This window comes from Trichoderma breve, chromosome 2 (assembly GCF_028502605.1).
Source record: "Trichoderma breve strain T069 chromosome 2, whole genome shotgun sequence".
NCBI classification, from domain to species: Eukaryota; Fungi; Ascomycota; class Sordariomycetes; order Hypocreales; family Hypocreaceae; genus Trichoderma; species Trichoderma breve.
This window is the reverse complement of record NC_079233.1, coordinates 1209887-1223352: the sequence shown is the minus strand read 5'-3', so window position 1 is coordinate 1223352 and position 13466 is coordinate 1209887. Positions and strand designations below refer to the sequence as shown.

Sequence of the window (13466 nt, the reverse complement as noted above, 5' to 3'; positions counted from 1 at the left end):
CCAGCGCAACGTGTCGTCAGAATGAGCCTAAGCCGAGCTATATCCAGGAGTAAGTTCCACCCTGTGGGAGTGAATGGTACTGCCCCTGACGTCGCAGTAGATGAAAGCGAGGATATATCTACTATACGTCATCTTCTACAGTCAGTATAACTTATCTACTCTATTTATTATATCTACTTTATTTACTATATCTACCACATCTACTTTATCTATTACATCTACTTCATCTATCACACCTACTAGGCATAGGTAGATAATTATATCATTGGAGACTCTCTTATTTCTTCCAATTACATGTCTCATCACTATCCATCAAGTCAATAACTACATCTTCAACCAACTCACCCCTGAATAACCTCCTTCACCCCTGCAGCGAATACCCAACATCACCACTCTCACTCCCCAACTTCACCAACCTCTCCCTCATCCCCTCCGCCCTCCTCCTCTCCCCCTCCTCCTCCAACCCCGAGAAATCCACACCGTCAACCCATCCCCCAACCCCATGCTGCAACACGTTCCTCGCCCGTAACTTGCTCCCCCCAACATGTCCCACCGACCCATGCAGCGTCACCCTCTCCTTCTTCGAGTCATACACCCCCCGATGCAAAATGTTGTTATTGTAAAACGCAATATCGCCAGCCTCAAGCTTCACAACAATCTGCTCCGGAAGTTCCTTTTCAAAAGGTCCAGCACTCCGCTCAACTTCCGTCCTCGCCCTCCGATGCGACCCCGGCACCAAAACAAGCGACTCATCCTCCCACAGCGCAAAATTATACTGCGCGTGAAACGCCGGCCTCCCCAACCTCTCCATCTCCTCCTCCGCCGACGCCTCCGCCGAGATATCATCCCGATGCCACCGCAGCTCAAAGTCTTTGTCCGGCCTCACCAGCATGTTAAACAGCTCCATCACCAACTCCTCATCTTCACACTGCAGCAGCTCCCTCACAATGCTCAGAATCTCCTCGGAGAAATACAGCGCCGTAAACGTCTCGTGGCCGGGCATCGAAGGCTTCATCAGGTGCTGCACGCCCCAGATGCCCTTTTCCATCGCTTCCTCGTGGTTCCACGGCGGGAACTGTTTGCCTACGGTCCGCACGTGGGGCCATTGGCCGCTGCGGGCGAGCTGCTCTGCTTTGCGGCTGGCGGTGCGGAGGGCCTCGAGTTTCTCGGGGGAGACGATGGATTTGATGACGACGAAGCCATCGCGCTGGAGATTAGCTAGGTGGGAAGATGTAGTTTGCGCAGGCATGATGTATGTGGTTGTGAGTTGGAGTTGCTGGCGGTTCCTTTCTTAATACTTTTATTGTAGATATGAGTTGAAAATTGAAGCCCAGATGTTTCTTGGAGAAAGGTTGAATGTCTATTCCATACACATGAGATGTATTGTGCCTTATATCATGGAATGCGGGGCTGGCTAAATCCTTCTACCGTGATGGAAGTCGATTTTTATACGAAGCCCCTCAAGATTCACATGCATTTCCACAAACTAGTCCGTTCTATATTCACAACTAAACTCCATTTCCTTCTCCAGCTTTCAGCCACGGCGGCACAGCCTGTAGATCAACATCCCAAAAGAGCCCCGATCCAAACCGAACCGAGGCCACCGAATATCGGTTCGATATACTCCGTAGCGATCAAGTAAAAAACCGGGGCAAACATACGATCCTTTCCCTCTATTTCTCGGGTTTCACACAGTTAAATCGTAGTAGTTCGCTCTTTCAAACTCCATAGTTGTGCTCTAAAATAAGTCAAATGCAACGTACCATCCCAACCCACCCCCCATCTTTTAATGCCCATCCTTCAACATTACACACTCTCCGGCCACCGCACGATAAATCCCTTAACCGTCTTCTGCACATCCAAATCGCCCGGGTCGTTTTCAAAGAGCGGCTTCTCCAGCTTCTTCTCCAAAACCTGCTCCACCTCGAACCCTGCCTCGCGCGCCACATCGAAAAAGCCCATGTCCAAGTCCTTCTTCCACGGCCTGTACGAGGTGAAGAATACGTAGGCCGCGCTATCTCGCGAAACCTTCATCGTCTCCCTAATCGTCTTGACCAAGGCGCCATGTTCTGAGTGTCGGAAGAGTAGATCCGCAAGAATCAAAACATCAAAGCGCTTTTCTGCGGCTGGTGAACTTGATGCGTCTTCATCAGATGAAAGACGGGCAATGAGAGGCACCGGATCTCCACCCCAGACAAACCCAGCCGCATCAATCGCCTTTGCAATGTGGCCCTTTGGCTCTGTGGTTTCATCACACTCATCAATGTTCTTCTGCATGTTCATGACGAGATCCGGATCAGGAAAATCAGTCATGACAACCTTCTTTGCTCCAAGAATACCAGCCACGAGTGAAGGAAGTCCCGACGCAGCTCCTAGCTCCAAGACAGTCTTGCCTCGTACTCGTGCAGGGTCCTCTTCAAAGTAGTCCGATATGATCTTTGCGCCGTTCCATAAATGATGTGCCTCCGTAGGGCTGGAGCCAACCAAGTGCAAAACAACCTCCTTGCCGCTTCCCATGGTGAAAATTTGCTTCGTTGGTGGAGGGGTAGAGGGGTAGTAGTCTTCGGGATCGTCCATCAGGCCCCCCGTGCCATAGTCGTCGCCCTCTTCCATATTGACGGAGTGAAAGTAATTAGAGAGAGTGGTGTATTGCCGAAAAGATAATCAGTAGAGTGAGCTTGTCAATGCTCAAAATAACAAGCAATTAAACAGCCGGCTGTATGCCAAATTTTCAGGTGCTGTAGTGCGAAGAGCGAGATTTCTCTTTCTGAATGATCCGGTAGTTCGTGCCGCTATCCAAATACGATCCAAGAGACCGGTTCTATGATGCCCCAGTTGATAAATCAGACGTGTTGTGATCTATCAATCTCCAACTTTGATGAGTCCAAGTCGCATCTCTCAATTTTTTGGTGTTGGTGGGGTGAGTTTTGCAAGCGCCGCCCTCACAGTGTGAGATCCAGCCCAAGGACTCACAGCCACCCGTCTTGATAGTTCAGCCGTCCTCAAGGCACGGGCATCAATTGGGTTTCCAGAGATCGTCCTCGGTTCGTCATAACCATGACAATCTAAGCCGTGTTTGAGGCTGAGCATGTAGAGAAGCATGTGCCCTTAACTCCAGGTCATTGTAGACAGACAACGAGAACCCAGGGCCTTCGATACGCTGCATCCATCTTCAAGGCCCAAACCGCTGTCTGGCCAACTCTCTCAGCATACTCACCGTTTCATCCTCCCTCTCCTGCCACGCCCTCCTCTTCTCCGCAATCTCCTCTCTCCTCGCCCTCTCCATCTCTTCCCGTCGAATCTCCCTCTCCGATTTCCGCCGCTGCTCCTTCTCCTTTGCCTTCTTGTACTCTTCCAGGCTGTCACCTCCTCCCATCAGCTCGCTATCACGCACTTCTCCGCCAGGGCTCTTTTCTCGAAATGACCGCATCTTCTCATTGACTTCCTGCCGCTTCTCTAGCTTGCGCTCGCGAGTGCCCGCCTCGGCGCGAGGGACCAGCTCTTCGAGACGCTCCTTTTGCAGCTTCCGGTCAGCTTTGCGGGCAGCGCGTAGTTCTTCTCGATCAGCCTCTCTAGATTCCGCGGCAAGCTCATCGCGTATAGCAAGATCATCCTTGGTCGGAATCCCAACGCCAGCTCGACGGCTGCTAGCTGATGCGCCTGGAAGCACAGGGCCGTAGTCCTCATCCTCGTCCTCGTCCTCGCTCCCAGAGCTGTCACGGTGCCCAACTTCTCGTTCCCGTGGTGCATCTTGCGGCTCTGGCTGTCTCTTGGGTAATGGATCCCGCTCAAGGATACGCTGGAACATGTCGGGATCATACCACCCCTCAGCTAGCTCTCCACGATTCCACTTGCCCACGAAGCTCTTCCACCGACCCCGAACCTCCCGATCATCCATGTCCTCGATATACCGTTGCTTCTGCAAGCTCAGGTACTCGCCAAAGAGCGCCTCAAACGCCCCAAGGTCATCCTTTGAAAGCTGCCGGGCCCCATACGGCAGCGCTACTGCCACTTGGCTCGTCTGTTTGCTTGCACGACTCGACGAGCCATGGTGCCCATCGGAGGAGCGCGGCCTTCGAGACTCCCTCTCCCTGTCTCTCCTCCTGGGTGACCTTCTCCTGCGCTCCCCCGAATGTCTCTGCGGGCTTCCATCTGGTGACTGAGATCTATTGTCGCGGTGGCGCCGTGAGCCTCCTTCCTGATGTGAATGGCGATGACGCGATTCATGTCCGTCGCGTGTCGAAACCCTGGAAGACTGAGGCATGATGATTATTCCGTGCACTATGTGAGCATGTAATATGAGGCACTGCAAGCCAATAGGATGCTGACTAGACTCCCAAAAAAGAAGCAGATAGTCCAGATGACCAATCTCAGCTCGTGTCGCAATTATAGCAAATCCGAAAAGCAAGAGATGCAGTCAGGCTTAGCCAGGTATTGAATGTCTTAGCTCTAAAGCTGATCCAAAGCGTGAGAACTTTCTTAGTAGAGTAGCACAGTGCGCCCCACAGTCCCCGGCAGTCATGCTTTTCTCCTAGCGGCTGTTAGTCCCTTATACACATTGTTAAAGGACATGGATTTAACTCTTCTATTTGAAGATATTCATACTTTGTTCACATGGCCAGACATTCATAGATCCTCGCAGGTAGATGTATAGATACAAGGGGAAGAGATGGGAATTGTAAATTTTGACCCACGTTGGCTACCTAACGACAGAAATACTAGACCGCAATTCAGTTCCAAACGCTCCCTTTCTACTGTTTATAACATGGTGGTTTATAACATGGTGGGTATCTATCATTAGGAGCAAGCAAAACAAACACTGCGTAGTATTCCTGGGCGGCCTCGATAGGATTCGTGGTTCATATAACGCTTCCAAAGAATTTCAGTATCGAGCTCATGGCTAATATCAAACCATGGCCCCTTTTATCATTGCTCCTTTTTTCATCATAGTCCAAGTTCGACGCCTTCAAAATCGGCCGAAGCGGAACTATTGTGTATGGCGCAGCCAATACACTGGCAGTCATCCCCGCAGGGACAGCTAGCCATCTCTCCTTCACATGAGTCGCCAAAGGGGTAGCTGACAAAGAAAAAGTCATTCGCCGACAAGATTGGCTCTTCTCCAATGCTCGAGTTAGCCTCTGAAGGCGTCTGCGCCAATGTGGGCGACATGGTTCCTTCCGCCTTGGCCATGATGGGCGTCGAAGCGCCATTCGGCGAGTGGTTAGCGGGCGAGACCGTCTCGTAATTGCCGTTGGGAATGCTCTGGGCACTTTCAGAATGCCTGTGACGCTTATACGCATCCTCTCCAATGCTCATGGCAGACCGCACGTAATTCTGCGTCGGTTGGTTGTACGGGTGTGTAGCACAGCCTACGCACTGGCACGAGTCTCCGCAGTCGCACTGGTGGCCTGTCCATGAATCCGCCTCCAAGCCATTGGACTGAGACAACTGCAACGGGCCGGCCGCATTATATGGCATAGCTTGGATATTCGCCATTGGTTGGGAAACATTCATCATCACCAACTGCCTATACTGATCAGGTTGAAGAGGTTGAAGATAGGAGCCGAATTGTGGTGGATATGCGAATATAGTGGGTTGAACCATGTAAGGATACACGGCATTTGGCATGCCAATCGGGACATTAAACTGCGGCATCATCAGGCCGTTAACCTGGTTAGGCATGTGTTCGTGTGGCTTGATCTCGGGCTTTTCCGCTCCAGATGAGCAACAGCTTCCAGGCTCGCTCTTAATGACGGGTTTCCCGTTTGGCATGGGCGTCTGCTGTTCATCTGCTTGGGTAGCTGTCGATTTCCCACTCCCGCAGCAACTTCCGGCTGCCGGGGGGGCAGTTTGTCCATTCGTGACGTGAGCATGGCCATTCGACGCCGCCGGTTTGGATGCAGTGTGGTCGGCGACGGGATTCGCTGATGCTACATCCTGGTATGAAGGGAATATAGCTGGGCCAGGGTTGAAAGCGTTACCATTTGGGACAAAGCCCATTATGCCATGGCCGATAGGTATTGTGGGTATGCTGCCGTTGGGCGATTGTGGAGACCTCGATCCAGGAGATGATAGAATGTTCAGCTGGCTCGCATCTATTCTCTCCAAGCTTGCAGCGTCGATAGGTTTCCTGCCCGAGGCAGTCTTGGAGTTTGTTTTCTGCACGCGGTACGCTGGTTTGGTTGCGGATCCTTTCGTGGATGGGCTTGGAGGCGTGACCAATCCGTTAGACGTCTCTGGACTCTCCTGGTCTCCCGCCTTGCGGCCAGGCGCCTTTTCTGAAGTGCCACAGCGGCATTTCTGTTTCTTGGGGAAGGCAGCCGTAACGGCAGCACAGCCGCAAAGCTGTGACGAGGGATGCGGACACGAACTGAGCGGCCGGCCAGGCTTGCGCACGGGGACCATGAGCCGCTCAGAGGCGTGTGTGCATTTGGTGGAGCGATGGCCTCGGATGCACGGCTCACTGCACAATGACAGTTAGTCTCAATGAAAGTCGAGCAGAGAGGACAATGACGCAGAGGCTCTGCTCATCAAGGTTACAAAGTAGAAGAGAAAAAACAAAAGCACATACCAGGCCATCTTCTGCCCGTTTATCAGAGGCATGGCGAGATACGGGGTGTGATTCTGCGCTTAGGATCGTCGGATTTCAAAACAGCTGCGCGCCTGAGCCAATGCCAAGTGCAGCGATGCGCCTCAGTCGAAAAAATTCTGTGTATCGCAAACAGCGCGCTTCAGCGCTTCAAGTTAGGCGAGGAGTAGTCGTAGACGCAAAAAATCACAGCGACATCGAAGGTCGAATTGGCCTGTTGATCGTGTAATGATGAATCAGCCCGTCGGAAATAGTTTCCCCCCAAGTATGTCGTGATGGCAGAGGCTGCCGCTGAATAACGATAGACCCCCGGCGGGAATCAGCGAATGGCGGGGAGAAAATGGCCAAAAAAACGTTCGATTTCGACCAAGTGCCGTCGAGTAAAAATAGCCGTCGACGTTTCGATCAAGAGTGCGAGTCCGTAGCAACCAAGACTCGGATTTCCAGAGCAATTGTATCCAGCAATCCTCTCATGCAGTCGATTCCCTGCCCTGATGGCGTTCGCACACGCCAAAGTCGTTTGAAGTCGCAAAAACGAAGGATGAAAAGGGCAAAGTTTAAGTGCAAAACCACAATGAAGCGACAAAGGGACATAGCCTTCTGTGGCTTGCGCATCTGGAACCGCTGACTTTGCACTCATTTCCCCAGGCGGCGTGCGGGGGGTCCTTCATCGCCTTCCCAGGGGCTTCTTTAGCGGCTAGCCTCAGTGATCACAGCGGGTGCATCTGCTGCAGCTTCAGTGGCCTGCATGCGCTAACCAGGGGCCGCAAGGGTGCTTGGTGAAACGCCGTGCGTCAAACGAAACATTTTCTGCTGCCTTTGTCTTGATCCGCCTTGACCCTTCCGCTTGAAGATCGATATTGCAACTACGGTTACTGTTATTACTGTTACTGTGCACCGGGAAATGGAGAACATCCATGAAGCCATCATCATCATGGAGGGTCCTCGAGACGAAGTGAGAACATGAGGCTCCCAGCTATCGGTTACCCGCCCCTCAATACCCGGTACCCGCCGAAGCAGACACACTCCAGGGCTATTGATGTTTAATTCATCAATGAATGGATCTTTTCGGAGAGTTATGTACAAGCAAGTATGTAGCGAATGGATCAGCCCTCAGTCCAACGTCATTGCATCCATTCAAATGATATCAACTGTGCTCTGCCAAGTATTTGGCCGCAGCAACAGCACAGAAACGCAGAATCTCAACGACAGCATCTCCAATGCATCCGTCGAGTAATCGGGTAAATTGTCCCTCCAATCCACGGCATCAAATCAATAATCCAGTCCGTCTTCCCTCCTTAGCCGGCCCCAATCCACACCGCAAACCCGCCCCATTCACGCCGCTCCCGAAATCCCGAAACCACCGGAGCCGTGCGACTCCAATCGGAAAAGGCAGGGCAAGAAACCGCAAAACTTTACAGTACAGACCCAAAGAAACGTATGCAACGATTAGCATCTCGCCAATCTCGCAAAAGCATCTTCATCCAACGCACAAGCAGCAAGTCCAAGGTTATTTTTATCTTTTTGTCATTCTCCACTGGCCACATTCGCCCAGAGAAGCAAATGTTCGCCCGTGCCCGCACATAAGTTGAGCAAGTTTCTATTGGCTGTCTCTAGGCCCGCGTCGACACTCACTTCTCACGCGCTCCGAATAGGTTCGGCCTATCTCATGCACCTTTTCCCTCCCAATTCTTCTCCAGCTACCTACAGTAATAGCCGCGCGCATGCTTCCCGCTGTTAGTGAGGGCGCACAGCTGTATGTGATTATCAATGTTGCCCTGGCCTGGTCTTAAATATCGACTGGAGTCTATTAGCCAGCTGCCTGACTAGGACAAGCAATCAGTCAGTGCGGCCGCCATGCCTTGATCCTGATCCTAACTACGTATGCCATACATAATCAACTGCACAAGTATCTTCTGTGACTCTTACTCTTTTCTGTGCTAAATTTTGCTACGCTTATTGGCTGCCAAACGCCCATTTACGGCTTGAATACTATTCACAGGGCGAACGCGAATTCCCGAAAAGCTCCATATATGGGGTCCCCCAAGGCATCGGGGATCTAATAGGCAATAGTACCCAGGTATACATAAGTAGGCTATCTGTTTTAATTAAAAAAATCATTCATCATACGGCCTAGAGAGGCTGCAGCTCTTGTACAAGGCGCTTTAAACAATACCCATATCCCATAATACCCTTCCTGTACGCCACGGTGCCCCCATTCGGGCCCTGTTATCCGTAGATTATCTCAAAGTCATGCAACTCCCGGTTCATCATCTGCCATAAGTTCCGTCTACCGGCTTCAAACTAGTTGCCGTCCGAATTGTCCGAGTCAGCAAACATATCGGCCGCTCGCATTCGTCTTCTAGGCTGGCCTCGACCTGCAGAGTGCGGCTCCGCTTGAGGGTCTGCCTCCACATCATTCGATGTCTCCGCAGCGTTTGCATCATCAGCGCCTTGTTGTTCAGCCTCGTTACTTTTACCAACATCAGCCACGTCTTCATCGTCGTCTTCATCCATAGGTTCTCCGATTACGTCGTCATCGTCATCCTCAATCGGTTCTCCATCTAGGTCTTCGTCCGCAAGAGGTTCTCCGTCAACGTCATCTTCTTCGATAGGCTCGCCTACTGCCTCCTCCTCCTCTTCTTCCTCTTTCTTCTCCTCCTGCTGCTGCTGCGCCGTTACGTCGGCATCACTAGCAATAACAGACTCAGACGTTGTGGGGGCGGTCTGGTTGGCTTCGACGACCTTCCACTTCCCCTTCTTGATGGAGTCATCAACCTTTCCTTGCGCCTTGAGCGTTGGAGGATTTTCAAATGCGCTCACAAATAGTGCATGGCTTTCTACCGGAAAGACGCACCATCCTTCCCATAGATTTAACACAAGGGTGACGCTTCGCTTCCATTTTTCCGCACGTAGTCGACCCCAACCCAATTTTTCAGCCATCATGCCTAGGCGTTCAAACACCTTCCTGGAGCGCATGGCTGTCTCAAGAAGTTGTCGATAGCGCCATGCATGACGTACACTGCTGGTAGAGGATGATGACAGAATATCGCTAACCACATACAAGCCAACCAAGGTAGCCGCGCTTGCGTCTGTGTTTTCACTTGCAGCAACAGTGCCTTCTTCGGTGCCTGCTGTTTGCTGCTCTCCTTTGCCTTCCTTTTTCGTATCTTGGTCGGTGACCGCCAATGATAGAGGCCGTTCTATATTGGAGACGACCAAGTCGACAACTTCGTCAGCACCGCGGCTAACATGGGTAATGGCAAAGGCCGTTACTCGCGCAATATCTCCCTTGCGAACCTTTGCAATCGTGGTCGGTAGGCGGGATAAAAGATGAACTAGCTTGGCCTTTTCCAGTGGATTGAGAAACGTCTTTTCCTCTTCGCCAGTCGGGCCGCCGTCACGGTTTGCGTCTCCGTCAAAGTCTTCATCCTCTGAAGAGTCATACTCCACGTCTGAAACGAACTCATCTAGCCTGGTGGTATACTCGAAGCGAAGACCCGTTTCTGGTGTTTTCCATGCATGGCCTCCGTCAAAGAGCGGGACATATTTGCCTTTTTTCTGCTGTAAATGTGAACCAGAAATGACTCCCCAAAGCGTCCATCGATACCAGACGCCGCCCTGGCTCCTTGCATCCCATAGCCAAGCCCATCTTTCCTCTCTCCGAACTGATGCACGGGACATGAGCAGAGCCTCAAAGTCGGGACCGTGTTCAAGGACACCTTCAATCACCTTGTTGATGAGTCTTATCATTCGAATATCCTGAGGTGGCTTGACAGGCACATATAACAGGCCAGTCCGGTTTACACCCCCTTGTCCACCAGAGTATGAAGACGGTGGGGCAAATCCCCGGTGAAATCCATGGCGTGAATGATCGTTGTGCCCAGCTCCAGACTCTTGGTCTACTGATTTTGCCCCAAAAGGTTGAGATGCGGAGCCAGAAGAGCCCAGTCCTGATAGCGTAGAGTTGCTAACGGCAGAAGAAAGATGGCGATGGAGAGATAGATAATAGCCGTAGCCCATATATCGGTTCTGCAAGGAGCTTACCGCAGCATCCATATCTGTTGCAGGAGTCTCTTTAGACAAGGTCACGATGGCAACCGTGCATTTCCTCTCTGATCCTCCGGGCCCGGCTGGAGGTTGAATTTTGACATTCTCGACCGTCAGGTTCGCAGGTAATAACGACTTGATCGTGGCGGGGGAGATTCCTGGGGGGAGATTGGACAGCCGTAGAGTCGGCCTCGCTATAGCCTTCTCCTCGGCGCGGTCGACCATCTCTTCATCGTCGCTCTTGTCCTCGAATTTCAACGTTGCTCTGCCCTCTGATTCTTTAGAAAAGTCATTAAAGGAGCGCTTCTTCCCAAACGGCATAGGCGGCATCCCCAAGCTTCCTGGCCCGCTCTTCATCCCCGACGACGTGCCAAAGTGTCGCCGCGATGCGCCGCTGGGCCCCGAGGGCGGCGGCGGTCCACCAAAGTTGCCAAACCCAGGCCGCTGATTCCGCTGCGCCGACGCGCTGTGCTCTGCATGGTCATCCTCGTCGTGGTCAAAGCTCTTGATAAAGTCTTCGTATACGGCAGCGGTTTCTGCAGCCTCGCGCTTACGCTTGGCTTCAGCCTCGGCCTTTTGCTTCTCGAACACGGATTGCTTGGCGGGTTTTTGGAATTTGGATTCCAACCGAAGTGGATCGGCGGGGTCTTTGGAGGATGACATCGCGCGTAGAGGTTGTGAGAGGTCGGAGGAAACTGGAAAGTTGCTAGGCCATCATCATATGGGAATCATGGATGTCTGTGGTTGCGCTGAGCTTGAGCTTAGCAGTAGCAACACAAAAGTCATAGCGCCATCGACCCAAGCACCGAAGCATATGCATTTATCAGTTACATTCTCATCATTAACAGCATCAGTCCCGATAGTGGCATATTGTTGCCTTGGCTGATAGGAAAGAGCAAAGCCCGTAAACCACAACCATTCACAAAAATTAAAAGAGCACAAATTATTTTTTTTCCAACTTCAACATTTTTCATATTACTGCCTACACCAAAGTACTTGCCAATCTTTACTCACAGAAGACTCATTCGACCCTGGTCATCAATACCGAAATGCTACCAGCCCGGACATGCCGGACGAGATGACGGCATGTCTTGCCTCATCTCCCCGATAGTTCCTCTTGCAATATCAACCCTGGACTCCCTCCCCTGCTCCCGTCCATCGTCACCAGCCCCTTGAACTTCCCACCAATTTCTCGGCCTGCGTCTGCTGCTGCCTCCTTCTTCCACTTCCACTTCTCTCCAAGCTTGCCTCCATTCCCTGCCATACAGTCCACCAGCTTGTCTCCAAGGACTGGCAAGAACTTATACGCGTGCCCGCTGTCGCCTGTCGCAACAAATAGCCCTTCCCAGCCCGGATGCCAGTCCGCCAGGAAGTTGCCGTCGCTCGTGTCGGAATACCAGCACAATCTCGTTTGCTTCCATGGCCGGCTGTCCAGCCCTTTAACGGGTGACATGTCCCTCAAGGCTTGGCGCAGCGCCTGGTCTGCGTCTGGCGGCAGTGAGGTAGCATTCCTGCTCCCATCCCGTTGTGTCAGTGGTCTCGACACCACAATTGGCTTGCGTTCCTCGGAGGGCGAGGCAGGCAGGGCTGTCTCAACAAGCACTGGGTTGAGGTATCCAAAACAGTGTCGCGCAATCTTCAAGACGCGCGACTGTGGCGGAATGATAAACAAGCCGGTGCTGAGGTTCAGCGCCACGGGCTGCTTCGCCAGTACCTCAAGCTCTTCCTCTAAGATGTCGATGTAGCCCAAAGGCTGGGCTGTGGCCTCTACTCGTCCTCTCAGATCAATCAAGCTGCCCGTCCATGCGCCTGCGGCAACAAATACAACTTCCGCCTTCAGAACTTTGGAATCGCTCAATCGTGCGCCAACAACTCTCTTGCCCTCGGTAATGAGTTCCTGCGCTCGTCCATCCACAAAGTTGACTCTGCCTGTGGCCTTGACACGGCTGTACATCCATCTCATGCCCTCGCCGGCATTTGCCCATCCGGAAAGCTCATTGACATACCCCCAATCGCCGGGATGGCCGTCAACACCTAAGCTGCGCTGCAAATCTGCGGGCGTTTCCAGGCGTCGAATTTTATGGGCCTGCCCGCTCTCATTGGCGATGCGTGTTGCGTTTTCACAACTGGACTTGGTATAGCCCATACCTGACATCTTGGGCTCCGTCGACTCATTTGCCGCAAGAAGCAGGCCAGATTCGGTATATCGTCCCTGACCACCAAGCTCATCATCGCCTTGCTTGCGCCACTCCTCCTGTGCAAAAGCTGCCAACTCGGCATAGTCCGGGTCGGCATAGTCAGCTCGAATGATTCTTGATGAATCTACGCTGGCAGAGTCTCCCGGTGGGAAGGATGCTCCACGCACATCGTCCACGACGGTGATGGCCGTATTATCAAAAGTCGACCTTTTGGTGAGCGCCCAGGCGGTAGAGAGGCCAAATACTCCCGAGCCGATGATGAGGATGGATTGAGGAGAGTGACTCATTTTGAAACTCGCCGGTTATTTCAAAATCGTCTTGGCCAAAACGAATACTATTATGCGCACGGAGATTTGGACTTCTCGGATATTTATTCTTTATTTACGACTGCCGCATGCTATCGGTTCTCTGCCATTACTCAGAGGATCTACAGGTCCAACTCCAAGGAGGGGTGTCAATTCTCGGGAGGGGCATCCGATGTTCGGGCAACTATCGGCTTACCGAGCCCGCACACACACAAAGACCCCCCACAAAACTTGGCATGCCGTGAGGAGAGAATTACGTAGAATCACATCGACACACAAACACAGGTGAGATCAGGCGATATACGACGGTTTGAGGACAGAATC

At 52.2% G+C, this 13466-nt stretch overlaps 6 protein-coding genes across 6 annotated transcripts; all 6 read right to left on the bottom strand.

Moving 5' to 3' along the window:
* Positions 1 to 361: 361 nt before the first annotated feature.
* T069G_02632 (phytanoyl-CoA dioxygenase (PhyH) domain-containing protein) lies at positions 362 to 1249 on the bottom strand (the record flags this gene model as incomplete). The annotated part of the gene is made up of 1 exon (XM_056169842.1): positions 362 to 1249. The coding sequence occupies one exon, from the start codon at positions 1247 to 1249 to the stop codon at positions 362 to 364; it is 888 nt and encodes a 295-aa protein (XP_056030734.1).
* A 557-nt stretch (positions 1250 to 1806) lies between these two features.
* On the bottom strand, positions 1807 to 2613 carry T069G_02631 (lysine methyltransferase domain-containing protein; the record flags this gene model as incomplete). Its single annotated transcript, XM_056169841.1, has 1 exon — positions 1807 to 2613. The coding sequence occupies one exon, from the start codon at positions 2611 to 2613 to the stop codon at positions 1807 to 1809; it is 807 nt and encodes a 268-aa protein (XP_056030733.1).
* A 559-nt stretch (positions 2614 to 3172) lies between these two features.
* T069G_02630 (uncharacterized protein) lies at positions 3173 to 4264 on the bottom strand (the record flags this gene model as incomplete). Its single annotated transcript, XM_056169840.1, has 1 exon — positions 3173 to 4264. The coding sequence occupies one exon, from the start codon at positions 4262 to 4264 to the stop codon at positions 3173 to 3175; it is 1092 nt and encodes a 363-aa protein (XP_056030732.1).
* Positions 4265 to 4944: 680 nt separating this feature from the next.
* T069G_02629 (copper fist DNA binding domain-containing protein) lies at positions 4945 to 6603 on the bottom strand (the record flags this gene model as incomplete). Its single annotated transcript, XM_056169839.1, has 2 exons — positions 4945 to 6463; positions 6572 to 6603. 2 exons carry the CDS (start codon positions 6601 to 6603, stop codon positions 4945 to 4947), a joined length of 1551 nt encoding a protein of 516 aa, XP_056030731.1.
* Positions 6604 to 8893: 2290 nt separating this feature from the next.
* On the bottom strand, positions 8894 to 11302 carry T069G_02628 (surp module domain-containing protein; the record flags this gene model as incomplete). Its single annotated transcript, XM_056169838.1, has 4 exons — positions 8894 to 8994; positions 9064 to 9349; positions 9434 to 9553; positions 9647 to 11302. The coding sequence occupies 4 exons, from the start codon at positions 11300 to 11302 to the stop codon at positions 8894 to 8896; spliced, it is 2163 nt and encodes a 720-aa protein (XP_056030730.1).
* Positions 11303 to 11735: 433 nt separating this feature from the next.
* T069G_02627 (FAD dependent oxidoreductase domain-containing protein) lies at positions 11736 to 13124 on the bottom strand (the record flags this gene model as incomplete). The annotated part of the gene is made up of 1 exon (XM_056169837.1): positions 11736 to 13124. The coding sequence occupies one exon, from the start codon at positions 13122 to 13124 to the stop codon at positions 11736 to 11738; it is 1389 nt and encodes a 462-aa protein (XP_056030729.1).
* Between the last annotated feature and the right edge of the window lie 342 nt (positions 13125 to 13466).